This window comes from Dunckerocampus dactyliophorus, chromosome 9 (genome assembly GCF_027744805.1).
Source record: "Dunckerocampus dactyliophorus isolate RoL2022-P2 chromosome 9, RoL_Ddac_1.1, whole genome shotgun sequence".
NCBI lineage: Eukaryota > Metazoa > Chordata > Actinopteri > Syngnathiformes > Syngnathidae > Dunckerocampus > Dunckerocampus dactyliophorus.
The window spans coordinates 20574399-20599375 of NC_072827.1; the positions used below are offsets into that span (position 1 = coordinate 20574399).

General features: G+C 40.5%; 2 protein-coding genes across 6 annotated transcripts in view; one reads left to right on the forward strand and one right to left on the reverse strand.

The window, feature by feature from the left end:
• si:ch211-269e2.1 (cohesin subunit SA-2) overlaps nucleotides 1–9570 on the forward strand; it is a 27450-nt gene extending 17880 nt beyond the window's left edge. For both annotated transcript variants that reach the window (XM_054786612.1, XM_054786613.1), the window contains exons 26-32: nucleotides 378–514; nucleotides 2569–2670; nucleotides 2739–2896; nucleotides 2990–3118; nucleotides 3191–3372; nucleotides 4377–4449; nucleotides 4530–9570. In XM_054786612.1, the coding sequence (XP_054642587.1) occupies nucleotides 378–514; nucleotides 2569–2670; nucleotides 2739–2896; nucleotides 2990–3118; nucleotides 3191–3372; nucleotides 4377–4449; nucleotides 4530–4665 (917 nt within the window). In that variant the 3' untranslated portion in view covers nucleotides 4666–9570. The remainder of the gene's footprint in view (nucleotides 1–377; nucleotides 515–2568; nucleotides 2671–2738; nucleotides 2897–2989; nucleotides 3119–3190; nucleotides 3373–4376; nucleotides 4450–4529) is intronic.
• Nucleotides 6990–24977, reverse strand: part of ppp2r3b (protein phosphatase 2, regulatory subunit B'', beta) — a 27624-nt gene continuing 9636 nt past the window's right edge. For 2 of the 4 annotated variants that reach the window (XM_054786615.1, XM_054786616.1), the window contains exons 3-14: nucleotides 18129–18314; nucleotides 17789–17892; nucleotides 15101–15203; nucleotides 14259–14333; nucleotides 13913–13999; nucleotides 13660–13816; nucleotides 13523–13571; nucleotides 12628–12717; nucleotides 12371–12546; nucleotides 9937–10055; nucleotides 9755–9861; nucleotides 6990–8247 (exon numbers count right to left, since the gene is read on the reverse strand). In XM_054786615.1, the coding sequence (XP_054642590.1) occupies nucleotides 8109–8247; nucleotides 9755–9861; nucleotides 9937–10055; nucleotides 12371–12546; nucleotides 12628–12717; nucleotides 13523–13571; nucleotides 13660–13816; nucleotides 13913–13999; nucleotides 14259–14333; nucleotides 15101–15203; nucleotides 17789–17892; nucleotides 18129–18314 (1392 nt within the window). In that variant the 3' untranslated portion in view covers nucleotides 6990–8108. Of the gene's footprint in view, nucleotides 8632–9754; nucleotides 9862–9936; nucleotides 10056–12370; nucleotides 12547–12627; nucleotides 12718–13522; nucleotides 13572–13659; nucleotides 13817–13912; nucleotides 14000–14258; nucleotides 14334–15100; nucleotides 15204–17788; nucleotides 17893–18128; nucleotides 18315–24061; nucleotides 24488–24977 lie in introns of those variants that run through there. The other 2 variants (XM_054786618.1, XM_054786617.1) reach the window with 2 other exon arrangements.

Genomic DNA, 24977 nt, shown 5'->3' on the forward strand with positions numbered 1-24977 from the left:
GCCCTAACTCCGTGGCTTTTATTGAAGGCACACTCCCATGCAAAGTTGACTTCATACTGAGTGAAATTCCCAAAATGGTCATGAGAGCAGAGAAGCCAATAAGTGCTCCTGTGGGAACTTTTGAAATGTTGAAAGAGTGGATTATTGCTATTTTATCAGCTTTTCCTGCTAACACTTTGTCTTTTGACGCATCAAATCACTACAATGTCTTCTTTTCCCGTGAGAAAAAAAATCCCTCCATTCTAGCTCACCTTCTATGGGACTGGTCACAGATTGAAGACATGCCATCGCCATGACATTTATGTTACACCTGCTAACAAGCCACGCTGCTCACAGTGCTCAGGTCTTTGTTCTCTTCTCCACGTGGGCCTGCTCAGCCTGCCAGCGCTCTGAGGAGGACAGGATGGAGGACCTTCACACCAGAAGAAGCACGCTGGCCGCCTACTGCAAGCTCATCATACACAGAGTGCTGGAGATCAGCATGGCTGCAGACATATTTGCACACTATGTGAAGGTACCTCACTTGCACTGCATTAGGTCCTCCACAGAGGTTCCTGACTAGCATAGCAGCACCCTACTGCTAACACAGTCTTCATCAAAGACCTAACTCAGATGGACTTGACCAGTCAAAGACATTCTTATCACATTCTGCAGAACCTTTAAGGAGCTTTGTTCTGTGTCATTGCATGAAAAATACCCTCTATATATCTGATTATTATATATATCATAACCATAAAGGAGCTGTGATCTTTGTCAGCAAGAATTCTGCTGATTTTGACAAATACACCTGAGCCAAGATTTATGAAGTAGCCAAGGTTAAAGGTCAGTGTAATGAGTGGATTATCAGCACTCCCAACCAGTCACGACACGTTCATCGGAGCGTTTTCCTAGAGTTGCATTTCAAAAATTCTGTTGATTTTGTCCGAAGTAAAAGATTGGCTTAAGGGCTTTCCCTTGTCACATTCCTCTGAACATTTCTTGGGAGAAGTGCGCTTCAAAAATCCTACTGAAGAAGTACAAGAACACCTGAGCAAGAAGTGTACTGATCTTGAGTAGAATAGAACAGAATTCATTTATCTTGAAGAATGAAATACAAATCAGAGCCAAGATGGCCGAGGTAGTCAACATCAACATTATTGAACAACATTTTCACACTTGTATTAACTATGTCTTTGGTCAAAGTAAGAAACCTAGTAGGGTCGGCCCTCGGCACTCCACGATATAAATTTTCTATCACGGCTTTTCAACAATATATTAATGAATAAATCATGCTTTTTGTGGTTAAACACCGCCTACAATTAGTCAAAACATATGCATATTTAAGCAAATGTTACATATTTTTTTCCTACATTTTGCATTTTTGAGTATAAAAAGGGATAAATGAACTGAAATACAACTATTAGGCAGTCAAAAGACACATTCAAAGATGTTGATGTAGTATTCTCCAGTAGACACTAGGTGTCAGTAATGTTACTTTAATGTTCGGTGTGACACACAAGCACCAGACTTGATTGCCACAATAATCCCGAATAAAAATCCCAAATGAAAACACAAACTACTGTTGCAGGCGTAACCCATGACTAGTTGAAACTGAAATGTGAACATCCGATGTCACTTCCTGTCCGCCAAGAACACACTTATGTCAACACATGATCATGACTGTTATTTATGTCTCAAATGGCTCATTTGCTGTTATTCTGTCTACTATATTGGGTAATACGAGTGTAAAAGTTACTATAGGAGTGTTAGTTCATGTCTAAAGAGCTTTAATAATGTTACAACACATATTTAGAAGGTCGTAAATGGATTTTCTATGCTCTAACTACGAAAATATTCCATTTATAAATACAGAATCCTATTTCACGGAAATTGTATTTTTAATCTGGACTAAGATAAGTGGGTTTTTCTTCTCAATATTTCCACGCAAATGGAATTTTTCTTAGTGTTGTTTGTGAAAGAAAGACTTCTATTGATTTTTTTTGTTGTTGTGTGTGTGGGGGAAAAAAAAGGGCAAAGATTAGATGATAAAAAATGTGCTTTGTCAACGCTCATTCTGTCAAACCTTTCAAATCCTTTTCTACCCACAAAGAACGCTGTAGATTTAGAATAATGACGTAGGACTGCTTATGTTGACAAGCTGTCTATGTGGAATAACTCATCAAGTCCTGGTCCACCGTGGTCTTCTTACTACTAAAAAGTGCTCGCTTTAAGTTGACGTTGACGTACACGGTCGACTGCTTTTATCGACGTAGAATTTGAGAACCAAAGTCGCCATGGCGATGAAGAAAGGGCACGTTTATGTCGACATATCTTGTAGCATTGTTAACTTCCCCGTCATTATCGCTAAGCAGCGTGCGGCAGCATAACTACCGTCTAGTTACACAGCATTGAAACATGCACCCAGTAACTTCCTGTTGAGTGTAAAATAAAAGCATGGCTACTTAATATTAACCTGGATTCTACAGCCGCTTATTATTTTGCTGCTGAAGAAGAAAGATTAGCACATGTATGAAAGTTTGTAACTTTGAAAGCGTTGTACGTGACAAGAGTGTTGTGTCTTGTCTTCAGTACTACAATGACTTTGGGGACATCATCAAGGAGACAATGTACAGGAGCCGACAGATGGACAAGATAGAGAGCGCTCGTACTTTAGTGCTTTCTTTGCAGCAGGTAAACATCACAATGAACGTCACTATCAGCGAAAGGCACGCTAATTGTTACCTTTTTGTCATTGCTAGCTGTTCGTGCGTCTTCACCGGATGCAGGACGGTGGAGGGACGCCACGGCTTCATCAGGGAGTCCAGACCTTCACCAGCATCAAGGAGCTAGCTAGACGTTTCGCCCTCAGCTTCGGGGACCATGTTAAGTTCCGGGAGTGTGTGGTCCTCATTCACAGGTCAACATGGACTTCATGTGGTCTCCTCTTTCCCTCTATTTGTGTGTCCGTGTTGTGAGTCTTGGTGGCTAAAGTGTGCTCTACTTTGTGCAGGACCGGCATCCAATTCGTGTTCCAGGACTTCGTCCAGACCCCAGAAAGTTCCACACCAGCATACCTGTCCTACTTGAGCATTCTGGCCGAGTTCTCCAGCAAGCTGCTCAAACCAGACAAGAGGACAGTGTGAGTACTGCAGGGCTACACGAGTGGACATCAATGTTGACACATGCTGGACGTGTTGATGTTTGTCTGCAGGTTGTCCTACTTGCAGAAGCACACCTCAGAGCACTTGGTGGACCTCAGGGAAGACTGCTGGCAGCCACTCCTCTACTATCAAGCGTCCCTATTGGCTGTTGCTGAAGTGGAGGAGGCTGCGTCCCGCGGCAGCTCGGACCGGAAGCAGACGGGCCGCTCAGCCTTGTCCAAGAACAAACAGGGTACCACGCTTGATAGCTAGCATACAACCGTGAGCTAGCTGATTAAATCATGTGTGCATGCAAATTAGTAGACGACTGTTAACGTTCCATGTGTGTATGTGAATGGACATACACATGTTTACCTTATGGATAGTACGTCAAACGTTTGCATGGAAAAGTGTGTACTGTATGCATGTCAACGACCAGGTATTTGTTTGCATTACGTATGTGGGACTGTATAGACCAGAGGTGTCCGAAGTGCGGCCCGGGGGCCATTTGCGGCGCGCGTCTGTTATTTTATCAGCCCGCAGCACAGTCTAAAAATGTAATTTAACAAGAAAACTACAAAAAAAACACCAGCAGCAAAAATGGGAAAGTCATAGTATTAATTTAAGAGAAGAGTTCTAGCAATCTAGCAAGGAAAATTAGCCATCATTTCACAAGAATAAAGTCATACTATGAGCATGTCGAGAAATGTCATTTTAGTAGCATGAAGTTGAAATATTAAAGAAAAAAAGTTTTTGGTTTTTTTTTTTAGTCAAAAGCAATGAATAGAAACTTAAGTTGGGGAAAATGTATAACATGGGAATAAAGTCAAAATATTAGGAGAAGAAAATATACAAGAAGAAAGTTGAGATATTTGGGGGGAAAAAACCAACAGCAGACATTTTGCCAGAGTAAAGTCCAAATATTAAGAGAAAAAAATAATTTTCTAATGAAAAAAAAGTTGCAATTTATTGACAATAAACTTGTAAAATTATTAAAAAAAATATCATTTTAGTGACAATGTTGAAATAAAGAAAAATACTTTTTTTTTTTTAAAGATATAACGTTATAATTTTAAAAGAAAATTTACAAGAAAAAAAACAGAAAAACAGTTGTCATTTTACAGGAATAAAGTCAAAATATTAAGAAAAAAAGTCATCATCGAATGAATAACAAAAGTCGCAATTTTACAAGAATAAACTCAAACACGACACTACACGTTGTTCCACGCTCCACTGTGAACTTCTTGTGTGTTCCAGGAAGTCAAGCTGTGGGACCACTGAGCCCCTCTGAAGCCCACGTTGTAAAGGTCCACAGGTTTGGTCGTCCCAGGTACGGACTTTCACTTTCTATAGACTAGTCTTCCTGACGACGTCCACTTGAAGTGTAAAGTGTGTCCTTGTGGTCCTCAGCCACAAGACCACCCACATGCTGGAAGACCTCATGAGACCACCCCCGACTCAAGAAGCCGTCCTCGGCACCTGCGTCCAGGCCACTGATCATCATGTTGATGATGACAATGAGGATGCTGTGGATGTTGAACTCTGAGGTTTGGACTGGAAGTCAAAGTACCAAGGCAGCACTTAGTTTTTTTATCTACCTACGTAGTAGTCCAGTAGTAACAGTACACTATGTGTATATACAGTACAGTATAGTTACACCTACTTGTACAACATGGGCGCTTTAAGAACGTACTGTAAATGTACCAAGGAGGGTTAGGGTCACACTGACAAAAATTTCAGAAAAAAAGATGATTCTTGTATTTTTTGTATGGATTTCTAATATAATTTAAAATGTTGCAATTTAAAAAAAAAAATCTCAAATATGCAACTTTCTCATGATTCTCATAATTATTTTTGGTAATATTGTGACTTTTTCTTGTTTGACTTTATGCTCATTATTTATTGATTTTATTGTATTCAGCACTTTGGATCCCCGCACATTCGCCATTCAGCATTTACAGCCCTGCAAAATTCGCAGATTTTTGGTCAAATCTACTACTATTCTTGTGATACTACCTTTTTTCTTGTAAAATTACAACTTTATCTTATCAATATTCTGGGCTTTATTCTCATTTTCCAACTTTTTTGTCATAAAATTCGGAATATTCTAAGATTAAAACGTTTTTCTCGTAAATTACAGATTGTCATTATTCCTTTAAATGATTATTAAAATCGTTAGCTTTCAACTTTTAACTTTTTCTTCAGCTTTGTAGTAAATTTACACATTTATCCTCATATTATAATAGTCTGACTTGGTCACATTATTGCATTTTTTTTCTCATAACAGTACAACTTCATTCTTGCAACCATCAGACAATATTCTCATAGGTCACCCCACAATGTAACAATGTGGACTTTTCCCTGATAGTATTTGTACTTTTTTCCTGTGTAGTATTTCTTTCCAGTGTGGCCCTAATACTCATTGGTAGTAAATAAGCTAGAGGGGTGGTGCTCTCGCTGGTTTCTTTTTATGACAGTTGTCAGGTCGACAGTTTGTTACAAATATGTAGTGGTGTTCCACAGGACTCAGTTCTCCGCACTCTTATTTATAAAAATGTACAATATCGATCCAATTTTTAATATTTTTAGAATGTGTTTCCAACAATGAAGATTAACATCAGGATGCCAAATAATATTGTAATGTTGAATGTTTTAGACCATTGCACTATGAAGCCCCCCACCCCCCAAAAATTGTAACTCTACGCACACACACTGCACCTTGTTGTCTTGTTTTTGTATTGCACATCTATGCTGACACTTTATTATTGCTCTTTACAAGAAGGGGGCTTATACAGTGTTCCCTTGTTTATCGCGGGGGATGGGTTCCCAAAATAACAATAAGTGAAATCAGAAAAGTAGCCAACTTAATTTTTTTTTTAACATTTTTATGTACTGTCCATTTTTTTTTTACGTTAGATATGTTTTAAGGCTGTAAAACCCCTCACCATACACTTTATACACTTTTCTCAGACAGGCTTGAACATTTTTCTCACATTTTTCTCTTGTTTAAACACTAAGTTCAAACCTTTGTTTGAATTTTAATGCTCAATCTACGAGGTTGGACACAAGAAACTATTGAGTCGCGTATTTCACTCCTCTGACCATGCCTCTTCGTCCTGGTGCCGCTCCGCTGAGGCGTTTTTGTATCCTTGTTAAAACATATTGCTCCTGTCGTCGTATTTTCCTCCTCCCAAAGTTTCATTTATCCATAAAGGCGCATAACGTCTGCTTTACTTGAGCATGTCCAGAAGTCAAACTTTTTGTGCAATGGTTAGCATCATCCTCTGCCTTTTGGGTGCAGAACGTTTCGTCAACATTGTGGGTTTTGTCAAACATACAGAGTTCAGAGTCACTGCAAGTTGTTTGCTTGCGATCAGACAACAGGAAACACGGCAGTTCAGCGTGAAGGAGATTGACAATGCTCAACAGCCAGTCAGGATGCAGAAGACAATGGGCAGATTCTCCCATAGCCAATAAAGACGAAGAACACAATGCATGGGTTCTCCCTTAGGACGCAGAACACAATGCGCGTTCATACGCTGTAAAAAAAACAAAAAAAACCCACTAAAATTGTGCTAAAAAAAAAAAAAAAAGAAACAGCAAGTCCGCGAAAGTTGAACTGTGATGGAGCGAGGGAACATTGTATATACAAGTATAAAAAAAACTAAATAAAAATCGTGTGCTCAGCCCGTAACATTAGATGCATCAGATGTACCTACCAGGGGTGTCACGAGACACCCAACGATGCACAAGAGTGGGTCCATGAGAACGAGACGAGACTTTAACATTAATTTGAAGAAAAGTACAATGAAAAAATATTAGTGCAATGAAAAAATATTAATTTAACTGAGTCACAGAACAATGCAGATGCATTTTGAAATGTTTATTGTGCTACAAATCGACACTCAAAGACCAAATAAACAACTGTTCTGATAATATATAACATTAATAATCTTTCTACTACAGCTCACTGTTTTTCTCGTGTTTGTCTTTATTTACTGTACATCAGGGCTATCCAGCTGACCTTTCATATTTATCATAAAGAAATAATAAACACATTTAAAGACAAATCTGTTTTTATTAATTAGCAATATTTTTTGCCCTTTTGCTGGGTTTTTGTTTTTTATTTCTGCAATGAGCCACGTTCCACAGATGGCCCCTGCGCTACACATTGGACACCCATGCGTGTTTTGCCAGGAAGGCGAGTGTGTCCAAGCTCTGCCTTCTTGGCACTATTGGTAAAGGCTGGGTTGCATTGTTGGGGGATGACTTTTACAGCTTTCAGACGTGTATTGTACGGCATCCACGTCACGTCACTCGCGGGCACTGTGAACACCAGGGTAGGTTGGATTGCAAGGTGTGCCTAAAGCACTTCATGGGTGCTTCCAATATTGCCTTGCACAGTCACTTCCATATTACTGTTATTACTCATTATCATTCATAGCATCTATGCCATAGTTCAGTCTGATTGGCTTCTGATGTCTTGTTCTCATCATACAGCTTTTCTCCAAATGAGAAAGCTTGTCACATTTTCACGAGATCTCGTACCTAATGAAGTGTCCAGTGAGTAGAATAAAAATGCCATGCTAGTGAAAAGTGTCTTCTACTGGCAGTCATGAAATATAAGGCTTTATTAAGTTGACATATAAAATAATGTGATTCCAAGCAAATCATTTACATCACAGCAAAAATATTTACAGTCTGTAGATATATTTATAAATTAAATGACCTCTCTCTCTCTTATACACACACACAAACACACACTGTATCAAAGCAGGTGACTGTTTTTACATTGTTGTACAGAAGCTTCTGGTACGATCACTGGAATGTCAAGTTAGCCAATGACGGGATGGAGGTGTAGTCTATCGGACTCAAATTTTCAGGCAACTTCTTCATCATGTAAAAAGGTGTAAAGTGCCAAGGAGGAGGAGAAGCAGCAGCATCAGGCTGCACTGAACAGAAGCGTAGCTTAGGTTAGCTGTAGCTTTGTCATTCAAAGTCGTCCTCATACTCGTACTTGTCCAGGTCCAAGTTGCAGTGAGGACTGGGGATCTCAAAGAGGTGTCTCTTAGTCAGAGCCAGGTCGGCTGAGATGTGAGGTTCTAAGGGACTCAGCGGGTTCTCGTACCTGAAAAGACGCAAAATAGCAAACATTGGTCACTGAAAAACTATTACTTTACAAACATGGAGTTCCAAAGTTTGCGTTTCCTTTCTTTCCTTTTTTAACCCGAAGAAAAATTATGCAAAACCCAACAGGACGATGTGGGTGGAGACGCCAAAGGAGAAGCACATGAAGGTGAAGCAGAGATGATGCAGGAGACCAGACCATCTAAAATCCACATACAATATACAAAAAAAAAACAAAACGGCTTTTGGTAACACGTTGGGAGTTGTTTCTTAGGAGAAGACTGGTCCGGAGAGCAGGAAGAGGAGAACATTTGGTTGTTTGGTACTGTGGTGGTCTTACCTTCCGTGGTAGGTGGTGGCCCACCTTCACAGGTTGGTGGTGGTCCTAAAGTTCCACACAACAAACTCATCAACTACGAGCTAACAGTCAGACTGTGATGCACTTCCACCTCATGTCAGTGGCCCCTCATATACACTCCTGATCAAAATGTTAAGACCAGTTGAGAAATTGCAAGAATTTAGGGAACAAAAAAGTCTCAGCTCAAATGGAGGATGTTGCCAGTGCCGAGTGCAGTCCAATAACCATCAGACAGCGTCTGCGAGAGAAGGGTATGAAGAGCAAAAAACGCCACAAAAATGCCCGTTTGGAGAGCATCAAACATGGGACATTGAAAGGGGGAAGAAAGTTTTATTCTCTGATGAGGAAAAAATGTAACCTTGATGGTCCTGATGGCTTCCAACGTTACTGGCATGACAAGGAGATCCCACCTGAGATGTTTTCCACATGGCACAGTGGAGGGGGCGCCATCGTGATCTGGGCTACATTTTTTCTTCAATGGAACAATAGAGCTTCAGGTTGTGCAGGGGTGTCAAATGGCAGCTGGCTATGTGGAGATGTTGCAGGGGACATCCCTCACGACTGAAGGCCCTCGTCTGTGTGGTAACGACTGGCTTTTTTAACATGACAACGCTGTAGTTCACAATACCCGCCCGACAAAGGACTTTTTCCAGAGGAACATCATCACTCTTTTGGACCATCCTGCATGTTCCCCTGATCTAAAGCCAATTGACAACATTTGGGGATGGATGGCAAGGGAAGTTTACAAAAAGCCCTTTTTTGAAAATGTTATTACTATTTTTGTTTTGTTTTTTTCAGCTATGGTCTTAAACCTTTGATGAGCTGATGAACAGCCTATTTCACTTTAATGGCTGTTTGCAATAAATTGCTTACTCAAAATTTTTTTTAATCTCACTTCCATTTCTTCTTTTTGCATTTTGAAGCTCTACTTAGAACCTCCTTAAGATCCAACAGTGCAAAATGTACATTCTTGCCATTTTTCAACTGGTCTTAACATTTTGATCAAGAGTGTATTTCTTCCCATTAGGTGAAATGTGTGTGTTGGTAAGAAAACACACAATGCATGCAGCCTTGTTGCTGGAGGTCATTGGATGGTGGCGCTGTACCTCATCAGGTGTGCACTGAGTGTCGTGTAGTAAAAGCGTCTTACACGTCATTGCAGTGATCAGCGGCGGCCTCCTCGGCCACCAGGATGTCGTACTCCTCTGCGGCATATCTCTCCCAGTCTGACATTTCCTGGCCGTCCGTCTCCACTTCCTGTCAAACACGGCCACAGAGGTTACATCATGCTAACAGACATCCCGAAAGGCGGCGTGATGATGCTGAGCTCACCCTAATGACAGAGAAGGGGTCCCTCTGCTCGTGGTCCAGGTACTTCTCGATGTTGAAGAAGGTGTCGAAGAAGATGTGCGACAGCTTGCACCTCTTCAGGTCTCGCAAGGCGATTTTCCCTGCAACCAACATCACCATCAGAGAGACTCAAAGAGGCAACAACTGTAAGGACCTCCCATCCGGCAGACGGCACGTTTTTTTTGTTCTTTTTAATACAAATTCAATATTGTATTGGTGTAATTATAAGCCTCATGTTCCTTTCTGAGTAAAATAAAACCTCCGTCCAATGAATGACACGGCGTTGTAAAAGATTTCTCCACAAAAAGGTACGCCTCTAACCCCTAGGTTCCCAAAGTGGGGTACATGTACCCCTGGGGGTACGCAGACTGCCGTTGGGGGTACGTGAATAAAAATGTTAAAAATGGCTTGACTACATCAGCGCCTACACTGAGATTTACTTAATGCGCTCGAACGCCTCATGTGAACAGCCACAGCCGGTAGTACCAAAAGTGCCTGTACTGTTTCACTGTTTAGCTAATTGGAAGATGGCGTCACCTTTGATTTAGAACCTACGGAGGGAACTAAACATTCCCTGATATCCATCTACAAGCCAGATTAATGTTCAGCTGAGGGAATACGCTAGATATGCTCACACAAGCACAAGGAATAAAATGCAAAATGAAATAATTAGGCCAATGTTAGTAGACGTGTTATGTCACAATACTCAGCCCATTAGTCTTCTTAGATTACAATATCTGCTGGAGGAATCGGCACTCTGACGCATCAATCAACTGGAAGAAAACACTTCTTTATGATAACAACGAAAACATTTTAGAAGAAAAAAATTAATAAGGTTGCTACAAAACACATCAACACTGCCATCTATTGGTCATAATGAGAAACAACAAGAAGACATATTTCAAATATGAAAAAGATAGTTGTTGCACCTATTTATTTCCTTTTTTTTTTTTCGGGGAATTTAGGTTTTGTTGAGCCGCAGCCTGGGTTGGTTGAGCCACTTTTGCAGAATACCCCCAAAGTCAGGAAGCCCCCAAGATTGCTTTCACAAATGTGTCTTCTTTGGGCGTTGTGGTCACTTTGTTGGGTGGTCCTTGAACACGCCATGTGTGATGCAGATTGAGACTTATGTGTACGACGTTCTCCAACGCGGCACAGACAGACGCGTATTTCCTACTCTTCCTTTCCCCTCGTCCTTGTTCACAAATGGTAATGCTGTGTGTAAATGCACAAAGTTAGGTTTAATAATGTCAGCTCTGAGAAGTGTGTGAGAAGTGTTTCTCACTATCTGAAATGAAGTCAGACTAAATCTTTCCTGTTTTAGATCACTTAGGATTACCAAAATTATTTGTATTTGCTAAATGCTGCAATTATGTGTGAGAATATTTTAGGTTTTTTTTAAAGGTACTTTTTTCAGAGTCAAAAGTTTACATACATTTCTTTAGTGTTTGGTAGCACTGCCTTTAGCCTGTATGACTTGGGGGAAGTGTCTTGGGTATCCTTCCACAAGCTTCTCACAATAGTTTGCTGGGATTCTGTCCCATTCCTCCTGACAGAACTGGTGAAGCTGTGTTAGGTTTGGAGGCCATCTTGCTGGCACATGCCTTTTAAAAACTTTCTATGGGTGGGCACTCCAAAACATTGTTTTTTGTCCTGAATCCACTGACTATTTTGGTGGTATTCTTAGGGTCATTGTCTGTTTTGAAGACGCATTTTTGGCCAAGCTTCAACTTCCTGGCTGATGGCTTAAGATGTTGCGTCGATATTTCCACATCATGTTCTTTCTTCATGATGCTATCTAATTTATGAAGTGCACCATTTCATCCTGCAGCAAAACCAAACGGTTCCATTTTACTTTCATCAGACAAAAACAAACAAAAGAAACAACACTTGTTTCTCATAACTGTACTTTTTTTCCACGCAAATTTTTAACTTAATTCTCATAAAGCAGCAATTCTTTTCCCTATTCTAATACTACAACTTCCTATTCCTGCACTGTCAGCTCCTAGTAAGCCTATGGGGCTAAAGTTGATTGTGCTACGTGAATCCTGCCTAGCAACAAGTGGCTGTACTAAAAAATGTTCAATATTTTTTTTGTGTATGTTTTGTAACAAAACATGTTTTTATAATGAATTACCATGTTTTTTCCTCAGGCCATTCAATCAATTTATCATTTAAGTGACTTTTCGTAATGAAAGGAATTCCTGTTGAAGCTCTAAAACAGTCACATCGAATTACTGTGTGAAATGACTCCGCACGCCACCCGCTGGACCTCAGGTCACATTCGGGCTAAAGCTAACTAACCATATGACACCAGCAGCTGCAGACCCACATGTCAATCAAAGACTGCAGGTTCAACATGCTGAATGTTAGAAAATGTGGAGTCGGTCTGATTTAAGAGACAAAAAAGTCTGACCTTTGACTTCTGGCTTGACAATGTCAAGCATTTGGCAAAGGCAGTCCTCAAAGGGCAGCGGCTCGATGGCCATGCTCTCCAGCTTTTGGCACTGCTCCTCGTAGAAGTACTCCAGCTCGTACATGCTCAGCACGCCGTCCCCATCCAGGTCCATGCAGCGGAACCAGTACTCGATACTGGGAGCGCCAGGATGAGAGGGGACGTGTCAAGTTGCTTTCTTTTACAGCACAAATACATCGTGACTTGTTTCTACATACCTGGTGTCTGTTTTCTTGTCCTCCTCTGAGATGAGGAACCAAACAAAATCGGCGTAGCTCAAGCGGCCCTCCTTGAAGACACGCCTGTCCCTGATGGACACAAAAAAGCCACACACGTTCAACACTCAAAAACACAACATATTTTTCATGAATGAATGAATATAGGTCCACTTGTCCTCTCTGTACCTTAAATTGGCCAAAAATGGAAAAGTGACACAAAAAATGTTGCGTTGAAAACCATTGAAAATTTTAATTTGAAATGGGGGGAGTGTGTATGCTGATGCATTCGCCACTCTGTGAATTTCTGTTGCTATATATTTGTTGGACGGTGGAAAAGCCTGCCCTAGTGACAGTAAGTCAATCTACATTTATTGGCTTTGCTGTGAGATCATGTGTTTGAATCTGCTTCCTGGAATGTGTTTTGGTCGTGATGTCACAGGCAAGATGGCATCGGTTCAGAAAACTTGCTGGAGGGGGGCGTGTCAAAATCACCACTTCTACTTCATTCCTATTTCATAGTTCTTTTACTATGAGAGCTGTATGACAAAAATGCTTTGAGTACTTTCATTTTGTGATTGCTTTTTTCAAACATTTTTGGTGTCATGAGCACTTTAATGGCTGTGTGAAGTTGCTGGATATTGGTACGAACTGGATCACGCTGTTGTCATCCCAAATATGCTCAGTGGGCGACATGTCTGGTGAGTATGGTGGCCATGCAAGAACTGGGATTTTTTCAGCTTCCAGGAATTATGTATTGGGGCAACAGGGGGCAGTGCATTATCATGCGGCAACACGCTGTGAAACAGAAATGGGCCTCAGGATCATCTCTGTGTATTCAAAATGCCATCACATGACAGGGTATTTAAATCTCCTCTTAGAAGGAGCAGTGACCTACCTTGTTACCGTTCCTGAGAATATTCTCTCAATCATCTTTTGGGAAATGGCTGGAAGAAAAACAATCACCAGATGTTAGTACTGTTACGTTAATAAAAAAAAAAAAAAAAAAAAAAAAAAAAGAGACGTGTGCAGCACCTTGGTCGTTGTGCTGTGCCAGGTCCTTCTGGTTGATGTAAAGGTCATGGTCCGTGTCCAGCTCCCAGAACTTGCAGTAAATGACGTAGAAGTGTTCGTAGGAGAAGAACTCGGTCAGCTGGTTCACGTCTTCTTCTTGCTCCAGCATCGCAACATTCTGACATATTTTATTAAAAACATTACATAGAGAATTACATTTGGGTGGGTGGGAGGTGGGGGTTATTTGTAGTTTAGTTGATTTTTAGTAATCTACCTGAAGAAAGTTACTTTTCCGCAGCTCTGAACATGTTATTTTGCCAGTCCAGGAGCGGTTCACATTGTAAAATATTCTCTGGATCACCTGTGCCAATGGAAATGGGCAACAATCACAAACGTGCAAATAAACAATCAAAGTGTGCATATGTATCAACATTTGCATTTGGAAAAAAACTAACATTTTGAGGAAAAATAGGGGACCGAATTCAAAATAAGCCATTTAAATAAGACATTTACAGTAAACTACTTAACCGGGAGAGCGATGGTAAAGAAGGGCAAAATATGGAAGTTTCTCGGGAGAAATGGTTGGCCGGTATGAAAGTGCGTGTGGTGTGTCACTGTACCGTGGTGATGTATCTTGAGTGAAAGTCTAGTGCTTCCTTCAGGAAGGACAAGCCTGCGTGAGAGTTCACCACATCCTGAAATGGAACACCCAGAATAAAATAGTTTAACAGTACAGCAAAATTAATTGAACTGAAGCCTCTGATTGGATAGCTGTCAGGGCAAAAGTGCTGCTTATTACCTTCTTGCTGCTTTCCAACTACCTTTTATTCTTTTCTTAGCGTCTTTTGTTGTGAGAGAACAATGGCAAGTAAATACCGTAGCTACTGGAACTGGAACTAATCGATGTGTTAAAGCAGTCACCTTTATTGTAAATGTTGATTCGAAATCGGAGGAGAAGCCATTCGCAAAGGTGGGCTGTATGCCCTCTGAACAAGTCATATACATGGGAAATAATGTAGTACAAGCCGACCAATTCCAGCCTTTTCCGTCCGAGTCACCGCAGGTCGAGGTTAGATTGTTTTGGTGTACACTAGTACACTGTTGGGTGGTGTACGTAGTGTACACTGGGCATCAATGCAAGAGCATAATCCTTCAAATAATATTCAAGCAACAAAATGCATACATGTTGGCAGGCCTGTATGTTTATTATTGTGGTGGCACTGCTTCATACTGAGAGCTTTTCCAATTATTTTGGCTACCTGAAAGGTTCACTGCAAGCTATGACTACAATAACAAACATATTTCTAAATGCATACGTCTCTGACAGCGTCAATCACAACTTAAGACTGTGCAGATGTGCCTAATAAAGTGTACGCTGAGCTTATAGTAACATTTGTGAATTAGTCCTCAGTGACTTGGCCCAGCCAAGAAAAAGTGGCGAGCGTGTGCGGCTGCCCAGTACCTGCAGGAAGGGAATAAAGTCGTCTTGTTCCAGGTAATTGCAGCCAGGCTTGGCCAAAAGGTGCACAAATTTGGCCGCGTCGTCGTGGCAGGTCTGCAGCGTTCTGCGGGGAAAGGCAAAGAGGGAACAGATGGAACCAAGGTTACTCCTTCCTTCTTTGCCGCTTTTGTCTTTTATGTAAGGAGAGCAGCTCTTAACACATTTTGAAATTAGGATTCCGAATGGCTTCTGGATAATTAGCACTGTGAGTGGAGGGTGGGGTGTGTGTGTGTGGGGGGGTGTTTGCTCGGTTATGTGCTTGGGTCAAAGGTTGGGCCTGTGCATGCTTTCTGTAGGCTTGCACATGAATACAAGAACATGGAATAGTATGTAGGACCACCACTAGATTAGTTGTTCTAATGACCTTTTTCCACACACTAATTAATAGGACACATACAGCTACTGTCGCAGGACAAAAACAGTGATCTGGCATTGTTCAACTACAAGCGAGAACTATTAATGCTGCACTCCAGCCAATATGGAACTTACATATAGTACCTGGCACTTACATATAATGTAAGAGTTTTTTTTTTTTAAGCAACTGATTGTTGTGATGGATAAAGACATCTTGGCAAAGGGGACTGTGGTTTGAATCCCAGTCAGGGTAAATGGCAACGTATGACAATATATATTATTATTTTTGTTTTTAAGAAATAACAACAGAAGTTGGTCAAGTCCCCACCGAAGGCCCAGGTACTAATGCACTGCCCACCACCAGTCATCCCCATTAACCAGAAAGTAGCATGCTAACTAGGAGTGGGACTAAAAATATCAATATAATGTAAGATATCACTCGTGCTTTAATATTGTGTATGCCTTATGTACAAAAGGGGCTTTGACATAAACAAGTTCTGCTGTATCAATATTCTAATATGAGACTATATAACAGTATTAGGTACTTTTGGTATCGGGAGTATCAATATATCAGTCTATGCCAACTGGTGCATCACTAGATATTAGCATAGTTGGAAAAATATTACAATATTATTACATTGAGAGTTATTGATTACGACCTCAACTGCTAACTAACAAACGGATGGATATACAGTATAAACACAAATACAACACTCTCTTCTACTGTGTGACAATGTTGTGAAAAAGAGTTTGCCCCCTTGCTGATTTGTTATTTTTTTGCATGTTTGTCACACTTAAATGTTTCAAATCAAACAAATTTAAATATTAGTCAATGACAAAACAACCGAACATAAAATGTGGTTCTTAAATGTAACATTCTATTATTAAGGGAGAAAAAAAATCTAAACTAACATGGCCTTGTGGTTTATCACACCTGAGTTCAAGTTCTCTAGCCACACCCAGGCTTGATTACTGCCACACCTGTTCTCAATCAAGAAATCACTTATATAGGACCTGCCTGACAAAGTGAATTACATCAAAAGATCCTCAAGCTAGACATCATGCCGAGATCTAAAGAAATTCAGGAACAAATGAGAAAAAAAGTAATTGAGATCTATCAGTGTGAAAAAGGTTATAAAGCCATTTCTAAAACTTTGGGATGCCAGCAAACCACACAGAGCCATTGCCCACAAATGACAAAAACATGGAACAGTGGTGAACCTTCCCAGGAGTGGCCGGCCAATCAAAATTACCCCAAGAGTGCAGCAACGCCTCATCCAAGAGGTCACAAAAGACCACACAACAAAAGTTGAACTTTTTGGAATGTATGTGTCCCATTACATTTGGCGTAAAAGTAACGCTGCATTTCAGAAAACGAACATCATGCCTACAGTAAAATATGGTGGTGGTTGTGTGATGGTCGGGCGCTGATTTGCTGCTTCAGGACCTAGAAGACTTGCTGTGATAAATGGAACCATGAATTCTGCTGTCTACCAAAAAATACTGAAGGAGAATGTCCGGCCATCTGTTCCTGACCTCAAGCTGAAACAAACTTGGGTTCTGTAGCGCGACAATGATCCAAAACACTCCAGAAAGTCCACTCTGAATGGCTGAAGAAAAACAAAATGAAGACTTTGGAGTGGTAGTCAAAGTCTTGAGGTGCTGTGGGATGACCTTAAAAAGGTGGTTCATGCTGAAAACCCTCCAATGGGGCTGAATTACAACAATTATGCAAAAATGAGTGGGCCAAAATTCCTCCACAGCACTGTAAGAGACGCAAACGCTTGATTGCAGATTGCAGTTGTTGCTGCTAAGGGTGGCCCAACCAGTTATTAGGTTTAGAGGGCAATGATTTTTTTCCACACAGGGCCATGTAGCTTCGGATTTTTTTTCTCCCTTAATGATAAAAAAATTTCATCTAAAAACTGCATTTTGTGTTCAGTTGTGTTGTTGTAGACTAATATTTAAATTTGTTTGATGATCTGAAACTGAAGTGTGAGAAACATGCAAAAAAAGAGAAATCAGGAAGGGGTCAAACACTTTCACACCACTGTATATAGTAATTATATCATTGTAAAAAAACAACAAATCCAATATTGGCCTATCACAGTACTGTACACACAAGCAAGCACAGGTCCTGTTATTCTTGTCCTATTTTTATTCGCAGTGCAAATGTTTGCGAGCCCTTGGTGACCAATAATTTGTGTTTACTGATGGCAGTCCTAACAGGGCCGTGGCGAGCTTGTGCACAAGCAGCCCAGCTGAAAAGAACAACAAAAGGAGCCGTTGTCTTACTTTCTCCACATCGCCACGAACTTGTGAACAGACACGAAGCCCGTCCTGTCGCCTCCGGCCAAGCAGAACAATGGCACCTTCCAGTAGAGGGGACACTCGCAGGCCTGAGGAGACACTTGTTGTTACTGTGGATATGTTAACAGTTATAATAGCAGCATAATGGCGCTAGTGAAACATTGCATCACTTGATGACTTCCCTGAGGAAACACTTCAGGCTTCCCTCAAACCATGGCACACTCGACTCAAGGAAAGCGAGTACATATTTTAAGGTATGAAAAGGAGCAAACATTGAAAATGGTATAATAACTTTGCATGGTGGCATGCTGCAAATCACTCTCACCTTGGCAACCTGCCCCATGTCCTCAATGGTGGCCCTTTCATTGGGGAATTGGCAAAACGTTGCCTCGACTTTGGAAATGAGGCTGTCGATGTTGAGGTTGGCTTTAGGCCGACCCAGCGGGAAGTAGAACTTTGGAATGCTTTCGCTCAGCGGGTTGGTGACGGGCTCCTCTGTCCTCACTTGTGCCTGAAAATCCAACAAAACACACAGAGGTGAGGTGTTAGCCACAGACGCTATCATATGCTAACAACACTCTTTGAACAGACTTGCTAACACTTATCCACTCCATCCCAATACAGTATTTCCTCATATAGTGACTATGGTTGCTTACTTACTCAACTGCAGAGAGTACTGGGTGTTTTATTTGTATAAATTATTTTATAAGTATATTATTGAATAACATTTATTTTAATTAAAAAATGAAATAGATTATCAAATATAATTACTTACTATGTTATTATAATATATATTTATTTATTTATATATCATTATAATAATTAAAATATCATATTGTCATGAAAATATATAAATACATCACCATTACAATTATATTAAGGCCTTTATTTGTATGTAAATATTTTATAATATTACATATTTTTTTCTCAAATAAATGACCAATTATGATTTGTAAACACAAAAGTATTACAATAATTATACTAATAAATTTAAAAAATACTTATTATATATGCATTCTGACCGTGGTTACTTATTGAAAGGTCACTTTATTTCTAATTTGGTTTTGTTTGTCCTGCCCAAAATAAAGCAGAGAAAAAGCTTTACAGATGCCATGTCTGCTGCAAGCATTGTGTGTTGTAGTAAACTTGCTTACTCCGACACATGATCAGTCATAGTGGTATGAACTGTTTTTTTTTCCTGAGGGGGAAAATATAATTTGTTTATTTGGGGAAAGGTGTTTACTTATTCATGTGGATGATGGGCAAAGAGCAGAGACTACTATATGATCACTCTTGACCTGAAAAAAAACATCAGCTACTTTGGCCTCTGCAATAACGTCTTCACCCACTCACACTTCATGTTCGGTCTTGTTTTTTGTAGAGCCAATAACTCTCAGCCGACTGTTTTGATGTCTTCACTGGCAGAGGGGATTGAGAAACTACCATCATCATCATCTACGGCACTGCCACAAGGTTTCACAACATTAAGTGACCCTGCACAATCTATTGAGCTGTAGCAAAATTGACACCAAAACATTTGACATAGCTCTCAGTATGATGCAACAATTATGTGCACAGATCTTCAATTCAACATTTGTAAAGACTGAATACAGAAATCAACACATAAATAGGATGATGCATGCAAGGCATGCATACAAGCGGCATGATCTATTGTAAGTTGGTTAGCAGTTAAGTACATAAACCATCTTTTCATATGCCAACAGATTTTGCAGACGCAGCAGGAAAAAACACATGCCACAGTCATATATAATATGACACAGACCCTTTCTTTATAGTGTTATAGATCCTGGAAGCTTGGGTTGGGGTTAGAGTTAGTTTGAGGCCTGATCAGTAACCTCAAAAAGCAGCAGCACTGCCAAACTCCAATGGATGTCGCTGCCACTACTTGACGTCACCCAAGTCATACAGTAAACGTCACTTTGTAGATGTCAAATGACATCAGGAAGCTGACATTAAGTTCCCCTTCCTGATTCGCTGTTGCGTCTCCACGGCAAAGTAAGTGGTGCTCAGACGTCTCAAGCAACACACGGAAATGCAACTTTCATCTTTTTTATTCCAACTGCGAATAAACTAACTCAGCGGTAAGATGCCTATATCTATAACAAAAGCCATCCATTTACTTGTAGCGGCTAGTTATGTGGAAAAAAAAAAAAAAGTCAATTGTTTGATGGCTCTGCTTTGCGTCCTGAACGCCACTATAGAAATGTGTGTTTTCTACACCTCCATTAGTGAAACTAATATTTCATAATTCATTGGAAAATGTTGCCTTGACTTTGGCTGGATTGTGTTTTGCATAATCATTTTCAATTCTGTACATCTGTAATGTTTGATAGCAAATGTTAACTGGACTTGATACATGACCTGTATGTACAATCAACGCTATGCACAGTCGCTATTTTGACTCAGATACTACTCCGGTTATGCACAAATCTATTGAGGAATTATGTGTAAATATCTTTATTGCCATATTGAATTTAATTGTGAATTATTGAATGATATCAACTATTTTGATGACCTATAAACTTTGAAAATGTGAATGTAAAATACTAATCATTAGTATTTAGTATTGTAGTTTCCAGTGATGTGCAGGCAGGAGACGCAGGGGAAGCATAATTAAAAATAACGAGTCAGCAGAAAATCAAGTGCATTCAATATATTTTTATGCTCAGCTGAATGAATGAATGAATTTGACTGCCAAGATCGAGGCAAACCTAATATATACCCAAACTCACCAGGAGGTGATCAGACTTTTACAACAAAAAAATCAGAACTTTTGCTGGAGAAGGAAAGGCTGCATGCACTTCATAAATAAAAAGGTAAGGACACAAATGTTTTTCAGATGATAAAACAAATAAATAAATGGGACTAAGAAGTATCTGAAAACATTTTTTAACCAAAGTGAATTATTCTCCTCTTTTTTTTGGGTTATCCTCTTAACCTCTCAACCTGCATTAACATTAAAAAAACGCCAAAGGAGTAGTGCCTCACCAGCCATGAACACATACATACATACACACGGTGACGAAAATAACCCTGCGATTTTGCAAATTCTCCCACTTTGAAATCATGAAGGGGTCTGAAAATGCATCTTAGGTGCATGTCTACTGTGAGAGACATAATCTAACAAAAAAGTCAGGAAATCACAAGGTATGATTTTTTAAATAATTTATTTGTATGTTACTGCTGCAAATAGGAGGAGGGAATACATGGCCCCGGTCATCCTATCCTTAATAGTGCAGTCGTCCTATCCATGTGCAGAAAAACACCCCCAAAGCATGATGCTTCCGTCCCCATGCTTCACAGTAGGGATGGTGTTTTTGGGATGGTATTCCCCATTCTTCCATTCTCCTACCAAAAAGTTCTATTTTGGGCTCATCTGACCACATAACTTTCACCCATGACTCCTCTGGATCATCCAAATGGTCATGGACAAACTTAAGACAGGCCTGGACATGTGCTGATTCAAGCAGGGGAACCTTCCGTGCCATGCATGATTTTAAACCATGACGTCTTAGTACCCACAGTAACATTGGAAACAGTGGTGCCAGCTCTCTTCAGGTAATTGACCAGCTCCTCCCGTGTAGTTCTGGGCTGATTCCTCACCTTTCTGAGTATCATTGACATGCCACGAGGTGAGATCTTCCTTGGAGTCCCAGTCATCCAGCCTTGTGGAGAAATTTTGTCTCTGGTGTCTTTGGACAGCTCTTTGGTCTTAGCCATGTTAGTAGTTGGAGTCTTACTGATTGTGTGGGGTGGACAGGTGTCTTTATGCAGCTACTGCTCTCAAACAGGTGCTTCTCATTTAGAATAATAAGTGGAGTGTAGGTTGACTTTTTAGAGGCAGGCTAACAGGTCTTTGAGGGATAGAATTTTTGCTGATTGGCAGGTTTTCAAATACTTATTTGCAGCAGTAACATAAAAATACATTATTAAAAAAAAAAAAATCATACATTGTGATTTCCAGACCTCACAGTGGACATGAAAATTTCAGTCTCTCTCTCTCTCTCGCTTTTTAATTTTTTTTTATTTTTTACAGTTTATAGCAGAGAAAAGAACACTGCAAATTTGCTGGGAGTGAATGAATGCTGAACTGTAAATTGGCAGTGATCTACCGTCATAATTAACTAATGTCATAATTAACTAATTACCTTTTTGTCTATGTTTGCATGCGGTATATGCTAGCATAACGCAGTTCTGAACAGACATGGCATGCTTCAAGGTGACCCAAGTACGATCATGACCATGATCATGATTGATCATTTTTAGACCTAGACCTTAAACTCAAAAAGTTATGTATAACAACTACTGTTACCACGTAAAATACTCAATTCAAGGAAAGAAAAGGCAAGGAGACTATGTTTGGAAGTTAAATACTAGGCGCACATGACAGGAGAAAATTACAATGGGATATCTAAAATGAGATGTGAGTGAGTCAACAGTTTGTGCTGTGGGATAAGTAAGGTCTACGCTTTCACCGGGTGCCATTCTAGTTCAAGTCTCATGTAACACCTGAAAACATGGCCCGAACTGTAAACACTGGTGAGGGTACACACCGTGAAAATGAATGCGCCTGATCCTCTGCTCTTGCTCTGCTCCGGATCGGTATCAACGATGGCTATACAAGGACATAAACCTTCGTGCTGACTGCCCCTCCCCCCACGCCCCATGCTAACCACTAGCTGAGTGCCTGGAGCTTGGACTCGCTAAGCCCTATGACATTTTACACATTCCCAATGATGTGGCCTGAAGCGAGGACAGCGGAACGGGCTGTGGGTGGCATTCCACACGAGACGAATGTCGCCAGTGAATGTGCAAAAGGCCTTAGGAACACCTGTGCTACTGGCCAACTAATAACCACAGTTTCCCTCACCATTATATGACAGGTGCCACACCCCAGGCCTAATTACTTCAACACCTGTTCTCAATCAAGAAATCACTTAAATAGAACGTGCCTGACAAAGCGAAGTACACCAAAAGAGCCTCAAAAGCCAGACATCATGCCGAGTTCTAAAGAAATTTAGGAACTAATGAGAGACTGTAACTTAGATGTATCAATCAGTCTGGAAAAGGTTATAAAGCCATTTCGAAAGATTTGGGGCTCCAGCAAATCACAGTGGAAGCCATTGTCCACAAATAGCAAAAACATGGAACAGTGGGAACCTTCCCAGGAGTGGACGGCCAACCATAATTACCCCAAGAGTGCAGCAACGACTCATCCAAAAGGTCACAAAAGACCCCACAACAACATTCAAAGAACTGTTCCAAAAAGTTTAACTTTTTGGAAGGTGCTTTCCCATTACATCTGGCGTATAAGTAACACCGCATTTCAGAAAAAGAACATCATATCAACAGTAAAATATGTGGTGGTAGTGTGATGATGGTCTGGAGCAGTTTTGCTGCTTCAGGGCCTTGCTGTGATAAATGGAACCATGACTTCTCCTGTCTACCAAAAAATACTGATCGAGAATGTCCAGCCATCTGTTCCTGACTTCAAGCTGAAACAAACTTGGGTTACCCAGCAGGGTAACCCAATGATCCAAAACACACCAGCAAGTCCACCTCTGAATGGCTGAAGAAAAAGAAATGAAGACTTTGGAGTGGCCTAGTCAAAGTCCTGACCTGAATCCTATTGAGATGCTGTGGGATGACCTTAAAAAGGTGGTTCATGCTGGAAAACCCTCCAAGGTGGCATTTTGTGTTCATTTTTGTTGTCATTGACTCATGTTTACATTTGTTTAATGATTGGAAACATTTAAGTGTGACAAACATGCAAATTAATACGAAATCAGGAAGGGGGGAAAACACTTTCACAACATTGTATATACAACGTATATACTGGCCACGGCATTTTGTGAATATAAAATTAATTTATTATTAATAAGATACATTATGAGATACTGCACTAATTTGCTATGTCACATGTAACACAGTGTATGTTAATATATGCTAAGTTATCTGACCAAAACATGGACAATTTGATTTTAGCAAAAAAAAAAAAACAACAACAGACATACCAAAGTGGCCCGCCGTATCCTTCAATTTTTTTGTATGCGGCTCTTGCTGGACAAAGTTTAGACACCCCGTTATAAACATAGCAGTCACACTTACCCATATGATGACAGGACCTATAAGAAGTTAAATTTGCGGGACTACTTCATTGCAACAATGCTATCAAACACAACAGTGTGAGTACCATGATAGCAATCCACAATAAGAGACCACTACACTCATACTGACCCCGGCCTGTCCTTGCTGGAAGGCTTTAAGCCTCTTCTTGAAGCGTGAGGGCAGCACAAAGTCACAACCCCGTGCCAGCAGAGCTAGTTCCTTCCTCAGGTCAGGGTCCTGGCGCAGAGACAGCTCCCTCATTCTCATCCTCGCCACACACACCAACACGGGGAACACATAAACAAATCCACAGTGGTCCACACAAGTCAGGCTTTGCTGCTGCTTGGTCGCACAAAGTTGTATGTATCCCTGCGATTGTCCTCTGTCAAGACTCAAGAGAGCAGCTTAATGCAAGGGAGCAGCTGCTCCTGTGACTCGCTCTCCCATTCCAGATCGGGTCACACAATCTCAACTCTACTACACAACACACACACCCACACAGAAGGCACGGGGTCAAAAGGCAGTGCTCTCCTCAAAGCTGTCGGGGAGATAAGGAGTGACAGGACGTCTCACTCCCTGTATGTATGGGGATGGGAGGGGTGTGTGCACGCAGAAGAGCTGCCCTTTCCAGTTTGCATTCCTGCATGCTTGTGGAAGGTTACTCAAAGAGACCTCACCACTATGGCCAATTGAAGGATGCATCTTCACACCATCATGACTGGCTAGTTTACACCAATCGCTTCATCACACCTTGTCCAAGGGGAATTTCAAGCACTTTCAAGATGAGTTTTATAGCTTTTTCTGCTACTCTACAGCTATGGCAAATCCTGCGCCATGGTGCGGTTCGAATTAATAAATCACGCTGTTTTGTGGTTGAATACAGTCTATTATTTGTTAAAAATATGCATATTTAACCAAATTGTAAGTATTTTTTTTTTGCATAAATCAAGCATGTTTTAAGCATAAAATGTCTAAATCTAGTAAAACACAAATATAAGGCATTCAAAAGACGCATTCAAAGACATTGATGAAATGCAGTATCTAT